Source organism: Camelus dromedarius, chromosome 11 (assembly GCF_036321535.1).
Source record: "Camelus dromedarius isolate mCamDro1 chromosome 11, mCamDro1.pat, whole genome shotgun sequence".
NCBI lineage: Eukaryota > Metazoa > Chordata > Mammalia > Artiodactyla > Camelidae > Camelus > Camelus dromedarius.
This window is the reverse complement of record NC_087446.1, coordinates 59520068-59543414: the sequence shown is the minus strand read 5'-3', so window position 1 is coordinate 59543414 and position 23347 is coordinate 59520068. Positions and strand designations below refer to the sequence as shown.

The window sequence follows — 23347 nt, the reverse complement described above, 5'->3', positions numbered from 1 at the left end:
AAACTACAAAGAAGCATTACTGAAACAAAAATAGAAAAATGTGTAAGAATACAAGAAAACCACAAATATCTTTTATGAACATAGACATACATATCCTCAACAAAATATTGGCAAATTGAATCTAATAGATAAAGATGCATTGTCATACATCATAACCAAGTGGTACTTGTTCTGGGAATGCAAGGCTAGTCCAACATTTGAAAACCAACCGATGTGGTTGACCATTTTAATCACCTTGAAAAGAAAAATTACACAGCCATCTCAGTAAATGTGGAAAAGACATTTGATAAAATTGAGCACACATTCGTGAGTTTAAAACCCTCAACACTGATAGTAGAAGGGAATCTACTCACTTTTGCAAAAGTCATCTACAAAAAATCTATAATCATTATCATGCTTTCCCCCTAGGATCAGCAAGGCAAATGTTGGTAAAAACAGTCAAATGTGCACCATCTGTTGGCCCCTATCTAGTTACAGGAGAACAGGCCTTGGGATCCAAGCGGCAAGGAGCCCACGTAGTCAGTGCCAGACTTGTCGCTTTGTATGGGAATATCTTCTTTTTCAGACTCAATATGTACTCCTTTGTTCTGCTTAAGCACGTGTGCCGGTGGCCCTCAGGCATGCCCCAGCCTTCATTATTTCAGACTCCGTGGTGGAGGAAGAATGGTCCTGCTGCTGCAGCACGAAAGGGGTGCATGTAGGCTAACTGCCCTGCGTCGGTTGCCTGGTGGGACACTGGCCATGGGGGACTGAAGCACGCTATTGGAGTTGATCTTTCTCTGTCTCTTCTCTATGTAAATAAAATTATTGTTCCATCTAGTGCTTGACTGTGTTGTATTTTCCTTGGCAACTCCATTACCAAGTAGTGGAATGGAAGTGAGTGAAAGTATTTGGGCTTCTATTCCTGGTATTGTAATGGTCTTGGCTATCCTCCATGTTGTTGGAGTCCTCTCCTGGCATTGGTAATCAGTGCCCAAGATTCTGCTTGACAGCAAGGATGTCTCCTCTCAATGTGCCTGCATGTTGGAGGTCTAGCCCATATAATAAATCATGAAAGTAAATAAAAGGCACATAGATTGGAAAAGAAGAAATAAAACTGTCTATATTCATAGAGAGCATAATTGTCTACATATAACATCCCAAAGAATATGAAAAATAGTACTAGAAATAATTTAGCAAGACTGTAAGATTTGAGTTCAGTATAAAAAACATCAGCTGTATATCTCTATATCAGCAATAAAAATTGGAAGTCATTTTTTAAAGCACCATTTGTGAAAGTACCCAAAAAATGAAGTATTCAAGTGTAAATCTCACAGGAAAATGTGCCAAATCTATATGGTGAAACTAAAACACTGGTGATCTGTGACCCAATTAAATGAAAGAGTGTGTCATATTTATGGACTGAAAGACTCAATATTGTTAAGCTATCAGTTTTATCCAAAGAGATATATAGAATTTACACAATCTCAATCAAATTCCCAGCAAAAATTTTTATAGAAATTCGTAAGATCATTATAAAATTTTTATAGAAAATCAAAAGAAATATTCTAAGAAATCTTGAAAAAGAAGAAAGTTGAAGGACTCACACAACCTGATTGTAAAACTTACTATAAAACTACAGTTATCAGGCAGTGCAGTATTGGTGAAAGGTGGACACACAGATCATTGGAAAAGAACAGAGTCCAGAAATAGACCCCCATGTATACGACCAATTCATAAGTTTAGTAGCAATTCAATGGAGAACAGATAGTCATTTAAACAAACAGTGCTGGAACAAGGGGACATTCCTGTGCAAAATATTGAACCCCGTATAGTTGTTCATACTGGTTTCTTACAATCTTTAGTATTTCTGTGGTATCAGTTGTAATATCTGTTTCATTTCTGATTTAATTTGAGTAGTTTTTTTCATGGTGAATCGAGGTAAAGTTTGTCAATTTTGTTCATCGTTTTGAAGGACCAGTTCTCAGTTTCACTGATTTTTTCCGTTGTCATTTTAGTCTCTATTTCATTTATTTCCACTCTGATCCTTATTTCCTTCCTTCTAACTTTGGGATTAGTTTGTTCTTTCTTTTCTTTTTTTTTTTTTTTTTTTTTTTTTTTTTTTTTTTTTTTTTGATTCCTTGAGATAGAAAGTTAGGCTGTTATTTCAGATCTTTCACTTTTCTTAGTAAAGGTATTTATTGCTATAAACTTCCCTCTTAGAACTGCTTTTGCTTTATTCCATAAGTTTTAGTACGGTGTGTTTCCATTTTTGTTCGTCTTTAGCTATTTTTTTGATTTCCCCTTTGATTTCTTCTTTGACTCCTTGGTTGTCCAGGAGCATGTTGCTTACTCTCTATGTATTTATGAATTGTCTAATTTTCCACTTAAAATTAACTTCTAGTTTCATACCATTGTTGTCAGAAAACATACGTGATTATTTCAGTCTTCTTAAACTGATTAAGAGTTGATTTTTTGTGGCCTAAAATATGATCTATCTTAAAGAATGTTCCACTTGGACTTGAGAAGAATATTCTGCTGCTGTTGGATGGAATGTTCTATAAATATTTAGACCATCTGATCTAAAGCAGAGTTTAAGTCTGTTTCCTTACTGATTTTCTGTCTGGATAATCTATTCATTGTTGAAAGTGGAAAGATTTAATGAATTTTTAGGCTATAATAGAAAACCATTAAGAAATTTCTGCCCTGAGACTGTTTGGGGTCCTCTAAACCACTCTTACCCACCTTTCCTATTAGTTCCCCTTTAGTGATGAAGTGTGAGAAGCACTGGGTTGATGAAGCTTGTTCTCTGCTATAGATACGTCATCTCTGATAAAACTATATGCCAGCAGGCAGGTGACTTACGTGGAAAGACTCGTACAATATACCCAAAGGTATGTTTACTCTTCCTCTATCTCTGTTCTCCCCACTTCTTCACATCCTTCAGAGAGGCACCATGCTGCTGGTTATACATGTTAACTGTGGAGCCAAAGTTCCTGGGTACAAATCTCAGCCCCGCCACTTAGGAGCTATTTAGCTTTAGGAAATTTAGCTTACCCTCTTCCTGCCTGAGTCTTCACATCTCTAAAATGGATATATAGTGTTTATTTTATAGGATGATTATAAGGGACTATATAAGGATAAACATAGAAAGCTTAGGTCAATGCCTATGTGTGCTAGCTTAATTGGCTTCCTAGTTCCTATGCCTGCAATGTACTAAGTGTGATATTCCTGATATAAATCCATCTCTCAAATAGAGGTGGGAGGAGTCCTTGCAGGAATATGTCTTGTCTTTCCTCCTCTCAGTCTCTCCCCAACTTTCTCTCTGACTTCTCATTCTCTCAGCAAATATTTGTATGTACCAGGCACTATTTTAGACTGGTGATTATATTTTGAATCAGAAAAGCACTTCCCACAAATATATGTTTTATATTTATATGTATATGCATGACTGGGACAATGTGCTGTACAACAGAAATTGACACATTGTAACTGAATACTTCAGTTTGAAAAAAAAAAAAGCACTTTCCCTGTCTTCTTACAATGCAGTGAAACAAAACAGTACTTGAGCAATAAGGTGGAGAGGGGGAGAGGAAGGCAGAAACACAAGGTATTCTGTATCTATTCTGTCTCTGGGTTTCTGTCTGTTTCTGGAGGACTCTGTTTCTCTCTTCCTCACATTCTCTCTCTGTCTCTGTCTCTGTGTGTACGTCTCTGAAAGGAATTAAACCAAGAACTCTCCGGATCAAAGTACAGGAAGAACGTATTTACTCTGTTGGTACAGTTAACCTGAGATAGTCTGGTTGTTGTCAGTTCCAGCCAGCAGGGGGCAGGAGTGTCCAGCTGTATAAATCAGCACAGTTAGCTCTTTCTAGGACCTACATTAAAATGCTTTTAATTTGTCATGTGGAGTCCTTTCGGTTTTTAAGCTGTATAATTGGTGCATAGCAAAAAGAGCTATTGGTATTGTCATGTTAAAACAATACCAATATGGCAAATTGGAATGAATTACTACTGATATGCCCGTTGTTTTTGTTTTCCCACAAGGATTTAGCCTCTCATTAGATTTCCAAATAACAAAAAATATTCTACCTTTTTACATTCAGCAGATAATCTCAACTGGGAACAGGGATGAATGGAAAAATTTATACTCTCAAGACATCAGGCCTCACCAGCAATCTTGAGCTCCTTATTTAAGTTCCCTGAGTTTTTGCTTAAGAAGTTTGCAAAGACCAAGGTAAGGGCTCTACTGAACTGCCCTGGGAACCACACCCTTCAGGGACTGTGGACATTTTGAAGATACGTCCAGTTGACGTTAAAGGGCTAAGCCAAGGTTATGACTGACCGTCCTCTGATCTCTTGGCTTTCTGCACTCAGAGCTGTCACACAAAGTTGACTCATTTCAACTGTTTTAAAAAGTTGGGTTTCATGAATGTTTCCACGGAGCTTACCTTTTATCCCTTTGTTTGATATTTGTTTTGCAAAAGATACCTTCTGAGTTTCTACGGAACATAAAAAGTATCCTCTAGCACGCACGATGCTTTCTATAGCCTTTATTGATGCTTTCAAAACATCCCTTACAAAAAACAGATCTGGTACAGAGAAGAATACTCTTCCATTTCCTTGTTTTTATTGTTTAGTTTATTCTTAATTCTGAGTAGGTTTTTCATATTTAACAATAATATATATCTGATATAAAAATTTTTGAAAAAATACGAGGTTGAAAGCAAAAATTGTCCAGTGGTCCACCAACCAGTGATAGCCAGCACTAATATTTTGCTATACAGCTCTCTGGTCCGGCTGTGTCTCTTTTTAAGAAAAATGGAATCACACCGGATGTGACAGAGACTAAGAGTTGTCTCCCAGGATTTGTTCTCCTTTTCTTCTGAAGTCATAAGATCCCAAGCTTTTAGCTCAGTACATCACCTCAACTTGCAACCTGGTGTGGCCATACGAATTAAGTTCTGGCCAACAGGCTATATGTACAAATGCAATTGTAGAAAGATCTAGCAGATTTCCCTGAAGTGGGGGCATACCCTTCCATCTCCTTCTCTTCCCCCCTCCCCTAGTTAGAATGCAAACATAGTGCTTAGAGCTGGAGTAGCCAATTTAGACTACAAGAAGCCCATGCTGAAGGTGGCAGAGCAGTAACATAGAAGGAGCCTGTGTCTCTGATTACCTGGAATGACCATCCCAGCCTGGAATTCTATGTTTACATGATGGGAAAATAAACCTCAATCTGTTAAGATCACTTTATTTTGTATTTTTTGTAACTCACAGCCACACGTCATTCAAACTAATATACTGGATCTGTATCTAGTTCTAAATTACATTCAGATATCCAGTCTCTTTTTTTCATGTATCACCCTACCACATAGTTTTATCTATTAACATTACAAGGGGAGCAGTACCCAGGTAAACAGCTTTGAACATTTGGTTTTTAATGGCGGCATAATATTCTACTGTGTCATAGTTTAACCATTCCTCTACTTCCCACAATGTGTTACTGTTATTTCTTATGAGAAAGAGGGAATCTCCTTGTATATAAACCTTTATGCACATTGCTAAGTATTTTAAGGAAAAGTCCTACGATTAGTTTTTATATTTTCACTGTTATCTACTGTTGGGATGGTTTTGTTCTCTTTAGGGGAAAAAAGCATGTGATGTTTCATACTTATAAAAGAATATTTATGCAATGACTATGTAAGTTTGAAGAAGAGGAAGAAAATAAACCCTTCACCCCATCTCAGAACTCAAACACCATCAATATTTGAAGCCAGCTGTGGGCTCCTCCTTGAGCTCAACCCCTACAAACTTCCAAAGAAAAATACCGTGAAGTTTGTGGTTGTCACCCCTCCCTTTTTGTTGTTGTCATTTGTCATATATTACCATATATATATCACTTGGTTTCTGAAGCCAAAAGTCTTGGAATCATCTTCGATTTCTTATTACTCTTACCCCTTACATCCAATCTGTCAGCAAATCCTGTTGGCTCTGCCTTTAAAAACATACCCACAATTCACCACCACAGCAACGTTCTACTCCAAGCCACCACCTCTCACCTGGATTACCAATGTAGCCCCCAACTTGTTTCCCTGTTTCCATCCATGCCCCACTTCAGTCCATTTTCAATACAGCAGCCAGAGTAATTCGGTTTAATCCTAAATCAGGTGGTGGGAAACCTCTGCACAACAGCTCTCTGTCTCAGAGGAAAACCCTGCAGCATCCTACGTGGTTGCCCCCACCCTGTCCCTCCACCTTGCTTCTCTGAACCCCCATCCCACTGCTTTTTTTTCACAGTACTCCAGTCAGATAGGTCCACTCGCTATTCCTTGAACCCACCCAGAACACTCAGAGTTTGGGGGGTTTGTGCATCCTGTTTCTCCTGTCTGGAGTGTTCTCTCCCCACATCTCTGCATGGCTAACTGTCTCACTTTGAGTCTTCCCTCAAATATCTCTTCTCAGAGAGGCCTTCCCTGGCCACCCTACCTAAGTTATCTCCCTTACCACTTCCTGGCCCCATCTCTTAATATTTCTCTGTAACATTTTCCACTGTGTAACATAGTATATATTTAATTTGCTAAGCTTGTTTGTTCTTTGTTCCACTACTAGAAGGTAAGCAACATGAGGGCAGGCATTTTTGTCTTTTGTGTCTACTACTGCCCTGTCTTTGGTGACTAGAACACTGCCTGGAGTAGAGTAGGTACTCAAAAATTATTTGTTAAATTAAAATTAAATTGAGTATGTATATATTCTCATACCACATATTGTTTAGCTTTGTGGTTTCTGAGTTTTATGCAGATAGTATCCTCTTCTATGTCCACATCTATGATTTGCTTTATTTATTAAATATTATATGTCTGATTAACCCGTGTTAGTCTGTATGACTGTAACTAATTCATTTTCATATGAGTGTGGTATTTCACAGATAAAACAGATAAAGTTTATTATCAAAAGTACACAAAAGATTCTGTGAATAAGAATAAGGATCCACAATTATTAACTGAAACAGAAAAGTTAAGAAGAGATGCTAATTTTGAAAAAAAAAAAAAAGATGCCTTGAGTTTGTTTTGGTGGGTTTTTTTTTCCTCTTAAAGATAAAGAGCCAATGGCATATCCAAGTGGAAATGTTCAGCAGGTGGCTGAAAGTGTTCTTGAATCTTATCCTCAAAAAGAAGTCAGAAACCAGAGAGTTAAGGGTCATCAGCACAACGGAACCCTGCAGCTGATGAAATTTCTTAAGGGAAGAGTGGGAAATGAGAAGAGAAGCTTGAGGATGAGTATTTATTCTGTTGCAGGAAGAAGAGCAACAGAGAAAGGATAGTCAGAAAATAGGAGAAAATCCAAAGAATTAGGCAAGAGTTTCAAAAAGGAGGCAAAGAGTTTCACAAAAGGAGGGAGTCATGAATATTATGTAATGCCAGTTCTGCAGAACTAACAGAATATCCAAGGGGGAAGAGTCACCAGAGTGATCAGACCGTCAGAAGGTCATCATCCATTATGAAGGGGGCAGACCCAGTAGGATAGTGAGTACTGATGACACGTCCCAAGGCACCGGGTGAGGTAGTGGTGAGCGGGTGGTTGGTAAAGTAGAAGGAGGGACATCATAGCTGGAAGTCTGGAAGAACCAAACCACATTGGTAATGGTGCTGAGGTAGCATGGTGTGTCAAAAACACTCACGTGGCACACTGTAAGTGACTCTACTTCAAAAAAAAAAAAAAGGACTCACATGGATGCTAATATGTAAAAATTAGGCATGCATGTAGACAGGAACTATGAAGAAACAAGAAATATGAAGATCAAAAATTTCATAAGATGGTGGGAATATGAATGTATTGGTTTGTTTTGTTATTCCTGCTACTGGTGTAATTTTTATCCTTGTAACACTAATTTTACAAATGTAAAGTCATTAATCTTATAACACAATAATCTATAAAAGAAAAGATTCCTCAAATGTCAGGGATATCACCACAGTCAAGAAAGTCATCTCTGATTGCATCCAGAGTAACCAAATCTTGGTCAAGAATCTACACTGTTCTCACTGATCTCAAGAAGAATTCTTGGTTGTTACTCAAGTTTTATTTCAAAGATTTGAGACATTTACGTCTGGCACACACTGTATGCCATATACAGTTGTTTCCACAGTGGCCAGGTGTTTTTGCAGTTGAGGTCTTGAAAATCTGAAGAAAGAAATCTCATTCTAGTAGCAGCATTCATCAACTCAGTCACTCCTTCGCTCACTCACTTACCAATTATTTCTTGAGGGAAGGAAGCAGCTACTTGGGAAAAGACATATGGTGGCAGGTAGTTAGCGGCCCTCACTTCTACAAGATTTATCCCAGTTCTCTCTGTGGGAGCACGTTACCTGGTGTGCCCAGTGCCTTATTTTGTTTTCCTTTGCTTGAATTCTTCTCTTGATAACTTTCTCAGTACCTTTGTTCCTCTATAAAGGACAAGAATCCATATAACTAAAAATGAATGTTTATTGAGGCCTAGTATATATGTGCCAGTTGCCAGGAGCGTAGCTATGAATAATATGAGGGCCTGGGCAGGGGGGAGGGTGTAGCTCAGTGGTAAAGTGTGTGCTTAGCATGCACAAGGCCTGGGTTCAATTCCCAGTGCCTCTATTAAAATACATACATATGTACATAAATAACCCGAATCACTTCCCCCTGTTAAAATTTTTTTTTTTAATTTAAAAGTAATGTAAGGGCCTTTCCACTGAAGAACTTGTAGTATAGCAGTGAGACAGAAAAATAACCTTATAATTAAATGGGATATATGTTATTCCCCACAGGGAAATGTGTTGAGTGTTATGACAGCCTAAACAAATGATCAATCTGAAAGGAATCAGCAGTAAGGTGTCTAGGAAATAGATGAAGGGAGGATACAGGCCTCAAGTTTTAGCAGATTTTCATGGGACAACATGTCGTTTCTGAAATACACATGAAGTAGGAGCACAAGTTTTACAGTTGAAAAACCTGAGCTAGAATCCTGACTCACTGCTCGACTTTAGTCAGTGAATTAATCTCTCTGAGTCTGTTTCCTCATGTGTAAAATACAAATAGTAATTCTTTTTTTTTTTCATGAATAGTGTACTTTATTTATTTGAATCTTTTTTCTTTATTGAAGCACAGTCAGTTACAATGTGTCAATTTCTGGTGTGCAGCACAATGTCGCAGTCATGCATATACATACATATATTCATTTTCATATTTTTTTCCATTAAAGGTTATTACAAGATATTATACATAGTTCCCTATGCTGTACAGAAGAAACTTTTTTAAAAATCTGTTTTTATGTATATAGTGGCTAATATTTGTAAATCTCAAACTCCCCAGTTTATCCCCTCCCACCCCCTTTCCCTAGTAACCATAGGATTGTTTACTAAGTCTGTGAGTCCGTTTCTGTTTTGTAGATGAGTTCATAGTGCCCTCTTTTTTTTTTAATTGAGATTCCACGTTTGAGTGATATCATATGGTATTCTTCTTTCTCTTTCTGGCTTACTTCACTTAGAATGATGGTCTCTAGGTCCTGTGAGTAATTCTTAATTCACAGGATTCTTTTCCAAAAGTTCCGTTAGATGAGGTAGTAAACGCATTTAGTATAGAGCTTCCCACACAGTGGATCTAGAAATGGGAACTGTGTTCTCCCTGCAGACTTAGAGGAGGGCTTACAAGACAAACCTGGTCCGGATGCTGCTTTGCATGGACCACCTCTTTCCTGATTTTTCCAGTTAGGAAATACTGAGCTAAACCAACATGATTTCCTCCTTCTCTGTGGGACATGTCCTTGAATTCTGAAACACACTCTGAGGTGTCTAGTCAAGCAGCTGGACGTCGTCGACGTGTTAACTGCAATGAGGTAGGGCTGACCAGGGAGGGTGAGAATGTGAAACCACATATGTCCCGCTGATGAGAGAGCAGTAGGTTGAGAAGTAGGCAGAATCAGCCAGAGGAGAACAGACTAAACTGAGGTCACACGAAGAAGTCTAGACCAGGAGGCGGTGCCTGATATCCAAGAACAGATTAATGAACAACAGATGACATTAATATTCAGGGTGAGTACCTGACTTCAACAAGTTCCAGTCCCAGGTTTTTCTTCCATGTGGGCAGACAAAGCTGCTAGATTCAGGGACCTAGAAGCAGGCAATATTCTGAGATGCAGGTAGCGGGGCATGACATGAGGCCAGGACTCAGGGATTACATCTCAGTCTGAGAAGGGGTCTGGGGATTCATAAGCACAGTCCTAGAGAATTATCTAGTTGTGATTAACTACTGAGACTGATGCTGGATGCAGAGTTTCTCAACCTCGGCGCTGTTGACATTTTGGAGTGAGTAACTCTTTGTTAGGGGGGTTGCCCTGTGCGCTAAAAATGTTTCGTTTAGCATCAGCCCTGGCCTCTATCCACTAGACACCACTAATAGTCCCTCCTCAAGCTGTGAGCATGTGAAACGGCTCCAGACATTGTCAAATGTCCCAGGGCAGGGTGCGTGGGGAGATGAGACGATGGCAAATCGCCCCTAATTGGGAACCACTGGGCTAGAGTATGCCTGGGGAGAGAGAGCTGCACCAGCGGTGGAGGCTCCAGTAAGAGGGTCTCAGGGATGAGCTGGTCTAGAGGAGGTCACTACTGAGAGTGGCCCAGTAATACAGCATAGTGAGCATTCTGCCAGATCTGTCCCTTTTATTTTCTCTTTGTAGCCTGTCCTAGTTTCTCTACTTCCTTCTTTCAGTGTGCTTTTGCCTCCCAGGGTGTCTGATTTCTTTGCCCCCCTCACAGGGAGACCCTAAAGACCTAGGAGAGCCTTTGGTCGATGGCGGTGGGTGAGGTAGCTCCCTTGTTTAGAGGGTTCCCTGATGTTCCCTGCCCTCCTTGGGGCTTTGCCTGATTGACCTCTCCCATTCCCCTGCTTCCCCCACTCTACTGGTTTCATCCTGGGAACACATCCTTAATAAAGTACTTGCACACAGATCTCTCCTTTAGGGTCTGCTCCTAGGAAACCCAGCCTAATACAGCCTGTAACGCTGCGGGCAAAGGACAGAGTCACGAGTGAGAAACAAGTCCAGGAGGGCAGCTCAGAATGAAGACTAGGAATGGTAAGTCTGGCCTGAAGCCCCCATCAGTGGGTTTCCAGTGTGAGACATGGCAATGAGAGAAGTGACTTAAAGGCGCTGGAGACCACCAGTGTTGGTCTTCATCTCAGGAGCAAGGCTGAAAGGAAAAATCAAGCACAGGGTTTTACAGTGGTATAAAAATAACCGCTATGAGAAGCCATACTTCTAAAATGATTTGTCGTTAATATTAAATAGATCCAGCATCCATCCCGACAGAATGAAGGAGTCTGTAATCCTCTGGACTCTGGAAATAGCGCAGTGGAGTATTCCAATCTCTGCTTCTGGGACGCTGTAGAAAAGACGCTGGCAAGTCTGAATGGTGCCAGCCCGTCCCATGGCTAAAACGCTCCGTGAGCTGCTGGGAGTGGAGTGCATCTCTCAGGGGTGACTCTTGCTTCTGCTTTTTCATAGCAGAACTATTTCTGCACCATTTGTGCTCCAGTAGATGATGGATACAATGATTTAGGGAAGCACCGTCTAAGAGAAGTTTGGCAGTAAAGTTGGATATCTTGTTAAAAACTTGTTCCTTCATTGTAACTGCCATTCCACACAACAGGGACCAAACTCAGAAGGACCATATTTAAGAATCATTTTTGTGTTCGTAAAGCAGTTACAAGATAGAAAACAAAATGCTTAAAAAGTCGTTTTGGAGAATAACCATAAGAAACATATAAGCAACTTATTCTTACATGTCAAAACATAATGTTTGAAATAGTAAATTATAGGTTCTCGTCTCATAATTTGTCTTTTGTAGTCATTTGCTTATTGTGGAAAGAAATGATCTGAGTTCTTCAATCAGTGTGTAATTTAGACCAGCTAGGAAGTTATAATTTTTAATTCTGAAAATTAAAGTTTACAGGGTTCTTTGAGAATGTGCTTCAAGAAATACACAGACAGCATGTACCAAGAGGCAGTAAAGGCTAATTATTTCTGGACTAAGTAAAATTCTTTGAAAAAGGAAACTATAAAAATGGATTGATTTCAGGAAAAGTAATTCAGAGAGAATTAATGATGACAAAGGAAAAATAATAGAGTGAGACTAAAATAAATCTAAGATTAAATTCATAATAGCTATTATGAATTTAACAATTTTAACCTCTAAATATGAAAACTTTAGATTATAAATAATAATTAAAATATGTTACTGATAAAAAGTGGGTAAGGAAGCATTTACAAACACATTTGCAAGTAAAATTTCTTATTAATTTATTCAACTCACAGAACTCTGATACATTTTCTTCAGCACAGATGTCCACATTCTGTACCACGTGAACCCCTTATCCTGACCACATAAACCAATCACCCTTGACCACAGCTGTTTGAACCAGGCATGTCCCTTGCTCCCAAAACAGTTCATCTTTTCAGTGACCTACTTGGTGGTCCAGCAAAAAGCATAGCAAAATTGGAATATACCAAGTATATGTGATTTGCCGAACCACTTAGATTCTTTCTCTTTAGAAATCTGAATGTGACACATACAGGGGAAGTATGTCGTTGGCAGGGTAGTGAGACAGAAGTTAAACAGACACAGAGAAATTAGAAAAGCAGCAGAGGCCATGAGGTAGCCGAAGACATGAGGAAGCTGAAGTCATGAGGAAGGAGAAGCCAAAAGAAAACAGAACGTCACTGGCGTGTAGAACTGGAATGAGGTAACTGGGTGGTAGAGGCAGGAGGAATCTAAGCAGAGCCAGAGACTAGCTGTGTCTTGGTCATAAGTAAGCATTCTAGGGAGAAGAAAGCAAAACACATCTGCTGCTGAGGCTAATCAAACAGTGATGGATGCCAAGGGGCTTTCTAGTTCTCAAACCAGGCTCTGTGAAGCCAAGCTTTCCCTGTGTTCCCGTAGGTCCCAGCTTTGTGGCTGAAACTCCTTTCTCTCTTATTTTCACGCGCAGTATTTTTTTGAACCCCTCCTGCCTGAGGCATCCAAAAGAATTGAACTAGTCCATGTAAAGGAGTTTGAACTTTAATCTGAAAACAGTAATAATAAAAGGGCTTCCCATTTCTCATTTTAGGGCCAATATGGAAATAAACTGAAAATGACCTAGAGGCGAGGATGACACTTTGGAACCTGTTTTAAAGATGATGATGATGGATGCACTGGCAAGTGACAAAGGAGGATGAATGAACGGAATTGGATTCAGCTTAGCTGTGGTAAATGGGGAGCAGGAAGAATCAAGTTTGATTCTTACTTTCCTGGTCTGGGCAACCAGATGGATGATGGTGCCCTTCATTGAGAAAGGTGGTGTATGAAGAGGACCAGCTCCGTTTTGGGGAGGAGTGTTAGGTGCCAATGAAACTTCCAGGTAAATATGTCTAGTAGGCAGTAGAATATCCATATCTGGATCTCTCAAAAGATTTCTAGAGTTAACGTCTGTATAAGGGCTTGATGTCATGACTTTCAAAGACACCTGGCCAACAGTTTCTTGTTTTATTTCCATAGCACTAACTTTAGGAATGTACTTGGATGAGGCTGGTTAGTCTAGGGAAGCTGAGGGTATAGGATTTGTTCGTATCTGAATAGCCTCTGTACTGCATTGTAGCTATCGCGCTGCACCGTGTTTTAACTCTGAGATTGATGAACTACCTTGCCTGTGAGGCAGTCTCCACAGAAGGCTATGTGTAAGACCAAGCAAGCTTTAATCATATAAGCTAGGATCGCAAGCGGAAGTGAAGTTTCCAGAAGGCCTGATGTTATATATTCTAGAAGATCTGAGTATTTGGAAGGTTTAGAAGCTTGCACTTTCATCTCTTAGCGGATATTACAACTACCTGTATTCCTTAGATAAGAAATCCAGATGGTGTCTCAGTTGTGGTATTTTGATTAATTGGGACATTCTATTGGTATTTGTCAATATGGAGGCTGTACAGGGTGGTATCAATAGATTGGTAGTAACTGAAGTCATTGATGTGCCTAAGATCACTCCAGGAGAGTAAATTAAGAAGAAAAGAGATCAGAGAATAGAATCCTGGGAAATACTAATATCTAAGGAGTAGGTGAAAGAGAAAAGTCCAAGAGGAGAATAAATGAATGATGACAAAATGAATGAATGGTAGATTGAGTAGTGTTTATATTTCATTATTAAACTGAGACAGATATTTCAAAATATTAGACAAGTTTTCTTGTTACACATGAATACATGCTCATTGTTAGATAAATTTTCTAAAAAAGTCGTAACAAAGGTTTAGACAAAGGTGAGTTCCCTAATTTTCAACTAGAAGGTTAAAACTTGCTATAATTAAGTCTATTTACAATTTAATAAAAGACTTAGCATGAGTAATGATCTCAAGAGTTACCTTTCTCTACTACCTATTTAAAACGTTTACTCAATATTTAATGTGTGCTTGGCATTGTGCTTAACCTGTAATATCTCATTCAGATATTAGAACTACCTCATGAAGAAGGTACTTGTATTTCCTTTTAAAGAACTGGAAACTGAAGATTAGAGAGGTTAAGTAATTTGCTGTAATCACTTGGGTAGTAACTAACAGGGTGGTGATTCAAACTTAGGGCTTTTTGATCTCAGAGCCTGAGGCTTAACTTGATATTGCTATGAAGGCATTACTTATGGTAATATAAGTTTAAATTTGTCAGGCATTTATTATTGTAATTTTCAATGAAGTCACATTACACTCATACCAACATTTACAGATGGGCTACAATTTTGAAAGTACTTCTTGAGTTACTTGAAAACAATAATACATATTTGAATAATGTGTTTTTCCTACTAATGGAGAAGTGATTCTGTTTTTAGCATGCTAACTCCTCAGTTTAGCTGATTTCTTAACTTGTGGAATCAAAAATTATTTTTACCTCTGCTAACTTGCTTGGTTTTGGCATCAAGCCATGCATTGTTTCTGGGACAGTAAAACCTCTCTAGGCATATATATGGAAAACTGTCGGGGTTTTTTTTTTTGAAAAGAAATGTACAGAATCCTGGAATACTAGATATAGGTAATTGTTACACATTAAGAATATTTTTACCTTTCCAATTATTGTAAGTGTTTTTAATGAACAAATTCTACTTGAATTCAACTATATATAGTAGAGATGTAAAAGACTTTAAGGACGATGATTTTGAGTCAAGCATGCCTAAGTTGCTAGTAATAATAAAAAATTAAATTTCAATAGAAAAATCGGCTACATAGGGAAAGGCACTGATTGTGATCTTGATCCTAGATTATTAGGTCAATTATTAGGGGCTCATTTTTAAAAGCTCCCATGGACCTCAAGAATAATGTCTGCCACGTGTTCCCATATTCCACCAAAGTTCCTCCCCCTAAATTCATATCTTTCAATATAGCCATCAAGTTTCCCAAAAGCAGTGTAACAGGCACAAATGATCCAAACTACTGTTTTAGGACCTCCCTACTATTACCTCCTCTGCCAGCTTCACCCATCCTTCCTTTGCTTCATCTCAGAAGGAAAAAAAAAAATTGTTTACAAAGTACTTGTGGTGCAAGGCTTTTTTTATTTTACAAACACTGCCACCCACTGACAATCTCATAGGTCCCTGTATTCCATCCTGTAAAGGTGTCATCAGCTCAATTGTCTGAAGGTGTTCATTTCTTCATCTTCTACCTCTGCCCTGGTTCAGGCTTTCCCAGCACCTTTCTTTGCTTCTTACTCAGTAGCTGCGGAACGTCTTAGACAAAAGTGTACTAACCTGGATCTTCGGAAAAGCACAGCCGATTTTTCTCTTTACCTTTGCCTCATAAGTATTTGGCACTTCAGATCTAATGAAGGCTTTTATTTGGGCTCCTTATTTGAAGATCAAAACTCGGTTTTTTTAACTAGGGTATTTATTCACCCAACAAATATTTATTGATCATCTACTATGTGCAAGACATCAGAGATACCGCAGGGAACAAAACAGAAAAAATAAAATCCCAACGCTTCTGACACTTTCATTTTAGCGGGGACACAGACACGCACTGAATGGGACGTCACAGATGGCAGAGCGCCAGGCAGCTTAACAGACGAATTCGGGATTTTACTTTGGGTAAAATGGGAAACCAGCGGAGGGTCTGGAACAGAGGGCAGTTTAATCTTCTATTTTACAGATTAGGAGAAGAAGCGACTGCTCCGCAGTAAGTGCACCAGCATGCTTCGTTCAACTCTATGGAGGAATTGCAATTTAGGTCCTCAGTTGTGAAAAAAAAAATTAACAGGAGGTAGGCGTTGATTTGGGGCCATGGAGTAGCCTGGGCTCTGTTCAGACACTTGTCACCGAAGAGGAAGCGAACCTTGAGCGAACGGTGCCCGGAGCTGGCTCGGGTGCCGGGAGTGGGCGGGGAGAGCGCCCCCGCCCGGATCCGGGCCAGCCCAGAGCGGGACCACGCCCCTGACCACGCCCTCCCTGCGGCTCGCCACCGGGTTGGCCACGGCGGAGGCGGTGGCCGCGGTGCCCGGAAGTGCAGCTGACGTGTCCCGGCCGCGCTCGGAATTGTGGGCCACTCGGCTAATGGCGTCGGCGAGTCTAGGGGATCAGGGGAGCCGGCTGTGAAGCTTCTCGCCAGGTTGGCTGGTGACAACCGGTGCGGCCGGGCCTGCGTCAGCAGGAGGGACCTGCCCGCTTTGTGGGCTCCTCGGCTAGGGCCGGCGAAGCCTAGCGGGGGCGGGGCGACTGCGGGGTGGCCCCTCGGGTAAGAGCCGAGGGAGTTGCGAGGAGGCTGCGGGGGGCTCTCGGGCTCGCTGCCCAGGCCTGGCGGAGCCCCGGTGGAGCCCAAGGGGCGGACTGCCCAAAGGCCAGAGACGCCTGGAGGGCGCTGCCTGTCACCCCGAGGAGCTGACAGTGCCGAAGTTCGTTTGCGCCGCTCAGAAATTGGCACTGAGCTAGGTGGATCATGTCTGGCACCAACAGCCCCGAGGCGGTTAAGAAGCTGCTGGAGAATATGCAGAGCGACTTACGGGCCTTGTCCCTGGAATGCAAGAAGAAATTCCCACCTGTCAAGGAGGTAAGCTTCCGGCGACGTCGGGAAACGGCACAGTGAGCAGACCAGGTCCTGTTCGACCCAGTCCTGTTCGACCCAGTCCTTCACTCCCACCCTCCAGTCCTGTCTAATTCTCCTTTGGCCTTCACATTTCCATATTTGCGAGGCAGTGGGCTGATCCACAAGTGTTTTTATAGTTTCCTTTGGCGAGGTGTGAGGAGCTTTAATTTTTTTTTCTACTGTTCTGTCCACCAGATTTAGGAATGAAGTTGGCAGAGTGAGCAGATTCAGCGAATTCACCTAGGTGTATGGTAGCCTCCCCTTTTCTAGCCTTTTTCAAACTTGAAGCTAGCCACGCCAGGATTGAAAAACTTACGTTTGTTGCTTCTAAAAACTAATGATCATAGTTGTAGTACAAAGTGTGCCCCTCACATTTATTGTATATATCACTCAGTTAAAAGTAGATTTCCTTTTTGTCACGTGTCATACAACTTAACTCTTTGTCAGTCTCATGAAATAGTAGTAAATTATCCAGAGACACTTGACTTAGGATAAATATTGAAGAGCACAGTAACCATATTAAGCCTTGTTATGAGCAACACTGTACTGGAAAGTTTGGGCTTAGAGTCAAATACAACTGACTTTAACCACTAGCAAAACAGCAAGACATCCTACTTAACCTCTTTGAGCGTCATTTTTTTTTCCAGATGTAAAATAGGACTAAAGGGTAGATTCATTAGATTATGATGAAAAAGTCGTCAGAGCAAAAAAATGTGTTGTTAAACAGGCTCAAGTGAATAATATATACAAGTTAAATTATCCAAACATTTCCTGAATTGAAATTATTAATATTTAGTCACTATTGGCTTTTTCTCTTAAGTGGCCATTTTATTTCTCTTAAACTTTTTTTTAAAATGCTGCTCAATTTCTTTTCTCATTCCTGAAATAAGATATTTAAGTGATATTTTTGTAAAAGCAATTATTTAAATTTTATTCTATTTAATGTTTGGTATACTACTGCAATTACACAATAAAGTTTGAATTTTAGGCTTTTAAGGAACATTAACTTTTTTTTAAGCTATTATAGAACTTTTAAAAATAATTTTCCATCATTAATCATTCTTTTTTTTTTTTGATGAATAACTTGTACTATGATTCAGGGGAACTGTGTATACTCATCTGAAGCCAGTAAATAATGAATGGTGGCTATGATTTACAAAAGAATACACTGAAGCAAATCTAAAAAATTTCCATAGATACCCATGGTCAGCGTTTAACACCTGTCACCAGGAAGTAAGAAGACTTGTTGACTTCCTTCTTCAACAGCATATGGAGCAGTATGTTGGAATTTTAGATTTGATTATGATAAGCCTTCCATTTCCACCTTGCTTCTCTAATGCACTGGTGACTGGCTGTTCGAATTTCTTGTCCCTTGTTTCTTGGAAAGATTTGTAAGCAGATGTTTCAGATTGTCATTTAGAGAAGGACCAGCGACAACACTTAACTGTGGAATCTTAACTTCTGTCAGTGCTTTGGTCTCGTCGGTCTGCAAGAAACTCCATCTAGTTTTTGTTGTTGTTGTTGTTGTTGTTGTTGTTGTTGTTGTTTTTTAATAAAGTAAGCAGATATTACCTACCCAGTGATGAAAATGAGATGTGCCACTTTTGGAAAGATGACTTTTATGATAAGTTTAATTTCAGATATTCAGTAGTTTGTTTTGATACCAATTTTCATTATTTTTCTGTATCATCTTCTGTTGAGAGTTGTAACAAATAATTTTAAAGAATTTTAAAGAAAGTCTGTTCTAATTGTAAGGAAATGCTCTCATTTAGAAAATATTAAACCCTATTTTGTAATTTTAACAATAATTTATAAAACTGACTAATCCCAGGTCTTATAATTGATATAACACAGTGATTCCTCTATATTATAGGCCTTTGTGGGCTAGCTTGGGGATTTAATTGCCATTTATTACATTATTTCTATTGGAAAATACATTCAGAATTCCAAACAAGTAACTTACAAAGTTCTAGAACTCAATCCATTTCTAATCTAGGAACTTTCAAGAAAGCTAACTCGCTTCTTTTACTTGAACTTCAGCTAAAGATGTATTTAGTTTAGTCTTTGAGGTACAATTGTAATCACACCAAAAGTTGTGAAAGTAATTTTTGGCATGATTATCTCTGATACATAATTTTGTGTATAGTACACACTCCATAAGAATTTGTTGGCTTTAAGAACTTTGACTCCTTAACCAATGGCACTTCTAATATGCTTAGGGCCCGCCTTCAGGAATTAAAAAATGACCCTGACTGTGTCACAAGTTTAAAACAAGAATGAAGTAATTAGTGATGGTTTTTAGGAGAGAGTCTTGATTTTCAAGAAGTATTTTGGTTGAGTTAAATTTTCCGTCATAATTTAATAGCAGTGCCATATTTTGGCTTTTGTTCTTAAAGGAATTGGTAAGTTTTATTTTTTTGGAGTGGGGTGAGGGGTGGTACTTGGTAGACACTAAGGCAAAACTTGTCTAAGTATAAGAAACTTTTCTATCTGTATACTGGTTTGCTGCTTAACACTCACTCTCCCAGTATCTTTGCAGATATTATCTGAAAAAGACTCGTTCTGAACTACTTAGAAGCTTACTCAAGAACTTAATAGAATACAGGGCTGATTGCATATGTGCTTCAGAAGGGTTGTCTCCTTCCCCATTACTTTTTTAAAAAAAAGGTAGAATGAAGTGAGACATTCTATGTTTAGTCTTTAAGTTTTAATAATTTCTACCTTTTTGGCCATAATACTTGGCTCTAATTTTTTTTTCTTAATTAATGATAAGCTGGATTTTTTAAGATTTCAAATCTGTTAGAAAAATAGAAGAAAAGAGTATTGATAAAGGATAATGGCTTACTTACTGATATTTATTACTTTGGATATTCTACATAGTTTTCTCCATCTTAATTGTTTTCATTTACAAAACAATTTGCATGTTAAGTTGTATTTATAGTGGCTATAATTTCATTCTGTCATTTTGTAATGAAGGTAGTAATACATTCAGTCTTTTTTTTCCCCCTCCTATTTTCCTTAGATATGAATCTTCATACTTCAGCAGTATAACTTTCTTTTAAGCACAAGTGTACTAGCTAATTTATTCTGAAATAGTTGTATGAGAAGTTTTTTTTCTTTGTCTTAAAAATTACTTTAAAGCTTTGTAAATCACTTCTTTATAATTTATATTCATTCAGTGGCCTTCAGAAGCAGTAACCTCTGAGGTTTTGTGTTTATGTATTTAATGAATAAAACCCTTTTGGTCGTTTCTATTTGCAGGCACTACTCTGTGGAAACAAATGAGGGGCTCTAATTAAGTCTAGAACCATGATCAGAGTGAGTTTGTAATCCTGGAGCTGAGTCTTTATAGAGTGAGTAGAAGCTAGCCAACAGAAGAAGGGGGCATCCTAGGCAGAGGAAATAGCACATGTTTGTATTCCATGTAAAATAAATTTCATGATGAAGGTGATTGGGAGCCATTAAGGTTTTTTAAGAGAGTGGCATGATCAGATTTATACTGAGTAACATTACCTTAACAGTATTGGTGGGGAGAATCAGAGGGGATTGAGATTGAGGCAAAGAGCAAATTTTGTAAAGAGGTGATTGTCTGCATTGAGGTAGCAATAGAGATAGACAGGAAGTTGCTCGCATTGTGGTAGACACATGTGAAAGAGACAGTATGGATTAGAGAGATTTAGCAGGTAAAATTACCAGAGCATAGTGACCTTTTTTTGTAATGTAGAATGAGAAAACTGTGTTGCTTCTGAGGTTTCTGGCTTGGGAAACTGAGTAAATCACTAAGAGGAGGAAATGTCTTGGGGGAAAATGAATAGTCATGAATATTAAGTTTAAGATTTATGTGTGATATCCAAGTGGAACTGACCAGTAAGTGTAGTAGTGTGTGAAAATGATGGTCTGGCACTGAAGAGGGAGGTCTAGAATTTCAGATTTAGGAGTAGCAGTTAATAGAAACCATGGGAGTAGCTAAATGGGCCAGGAAGAGTGTATAGAGTGAGAATATCAGGGCTAAAGAAGGAACTTGGGGAAACAGCAGCATTGAAGGGAAAGGGGCAGCTGGGGTGACTAAGATTAAGGACATGGGAGAGAAAGCGAACACTGGGCTCAAGCAAGGTCCTTGAGAAAGCTGGAGTTTCAAGGGCCTGGGTGTATGAACTGACTTCCAGTCTGAGAAGGGATACATTACCGTCTGTTAGAGGAAGGGAAAAAGAAAAAGTGGATTTGAATGTGACAAATTTGAATGAAGAGCCTAGTGGAGGGATAGCAAGTTGTGGACAGTTTGGTCTTGCTCTATTTTGGTAAAATTGGAAAGGATCTTGTTGCTAGGTGTGATTAGTGATAAAAGAAGTGTTGGATAGGAAGTTTGAGGGGAGCAGTGGATAGCTTTGGAGAAGTGGAGGGGAAATTGACTTGGAACACCTCAGAGTCTTGGCAGGAAAAGTGGTTGAATGATGATGGATCGTGAGATCTAGGTTGAATTCCCAAAGAAGGAAATCCAAGACAGCTTTGATTGAATGGAAGGTGGAAAGGTTAAGGCACTAGCAGCTATTTAATTGAATTGGACCAACTTAATCCAAGAGCAGTGGAATTGGGGAATGAAAGAGCTAGAAAGATAGGGACTGGGAAAAAAGTGGGGATATTGAATTTCAGACTACCAAGTAAGATGATAAAGCCCAGGGAGGGGGTCATAGAAGAGGAGAGGGAGCGAAGGTCATTTGACTTGAGGTGGTCACATTAGGGTTTCGGATGGATTTTTTTTTTTCTCTCTCTCTCTCTTTTAATGAAGTGGAATCAGTGAGAGTATGATAAAGTGTAGGTAGTCTTCCCAGGCTACGTACTTGAAGTTTCTTCTTACCCATTCAGGACTGGTAGAAGTAGTTGGCAGGGATTGTTGCCTAAAAAAGCAAATGTTCTGTGGTGGAGTTCCTCAGTGTCAGGTGTTTCTATGCATTAACTGGCTGAGGGGAGAAAGAGGTGCCCTCTACTTACGGTGACCAGACTCCCCCCCCTTAACCAGCTATTTGGGGACTGAGGGCCAAGTCAGCTGGCTCTTCTGGTAGGGCAAAGATCTCATTTTCAGGCAGTGAAGAATACGGGCTGAATAATGTTTACATACTTAATTGGGAGCTGGTTTTGTTTAGGTCTCTTATGTACCATAGTTTTTTTCTGGTTGACACTGGTCAGAGAAATTTGCTCATGATACAACCAGTTGTGTTTTTTCCTTCATTAGCATAAAGAATAAATCCATATTTTATATATTGAATTAATTAGTTTTCATAATGTATTCAAAAAGTGTCAACACTAGTCAGAACAATATAACAAGTGTGGTAATAAGTTATAAATCATTTTGGTCAAGACTTACTTTCCTATATAATGCAGTTTTAGTTAGTTGTGTAGCCCTGATAGTGATCTTTGATTTTGCCTCTACTCTTTCTTTTTATGCTGCTATTGACTTTATTATTAAAAAGTACATTAGATTCCTAAGGTCCCATTAAATTCATTTTCTTCTGTTACATATTTTAGTATTAACTTCAAGAGTTCTATAAGTAGCAGCTTTTTCACCAGGACTTCTAGGAAAATTTTACAAGCTTACTGCAGTATTCTAAGAGCATTTTACAGTGAGAGCTTTTTAAAAAGCTTTCAATTAGTCTATAACATGTTTTATATATTTTTGAAAGTTAGTACCATAACCATTAAAATGTATTGTTTAAGTGTAAAGCATATAATAGCTTATTTTTTTTTTTTACTAAGTTTTGGTATTTTTTACTTGCATAAAAATGAATGAAGAGCAAAGGTCAATGAAAACAAATTTTAGTGAAAAAACAATGTATTGATTATTTTCTTAGCACTGTGCTTTGGTGACATAGAAGTAAAAGACGTTGTTTCAGGCCAGTCAACCAAAAAGGAAGACATACTTCAAAAATGGACGTATTTTCCTTTTAAAATATAAGCATAACTTATTTTCAACCACGTACAAAATAGAGGCCTTACTATCATTCTTATAATGTAAAAGAAATTTATCAGTTTCTTAAGTGTAAAGCATGGCAAGAAATTTTAAAAATGAATGAGAAACTGTCTTTATCTTCTTAAAGTTAACTAACAGTTGAATAAAATATTATCTTTCCATTAGACTAGGAACAGTGCCTCCACTGACTGTTACAACATGCCACTGCAAGTTTATAGGTGTAAGGAAACTTACGATGTAGAGAGGTGCAGTAACTTGCCTACAGTAGTAAAGCTACAAAGTGGAAGAAC

At 38.9% G+C, this 23347-nt stretch overlaps 1 protein-coding gene across 2 annotated transcripts in view; it reads left to right on the top strand.

Annotated features, from left to right (window-relative positions):
- Positions 1–16549: 16549 nt before the first annotated feature.
- MON2 (MON2 homolog, regulator of endosome-to-Golgi trafficking) overlaps positions 16550–23347 on the top strand; it is a 101205-nt gene continuing 94407 nt past the window's right edge. For both annotated transcript variants that reach the window (XM_010989146.3, XM_010989144.3), the window contains exon 1: positions 16550–17056. In XM_010989146.3, coding sequence (XP_010987448.2) covers positions 16946–17056 — 111 coding nt within the window. In that variant the 5' untranslated portion in view covers positions 16550–16945. The remainder of the gene's footprint in view (positions 17057–23347) is intronic.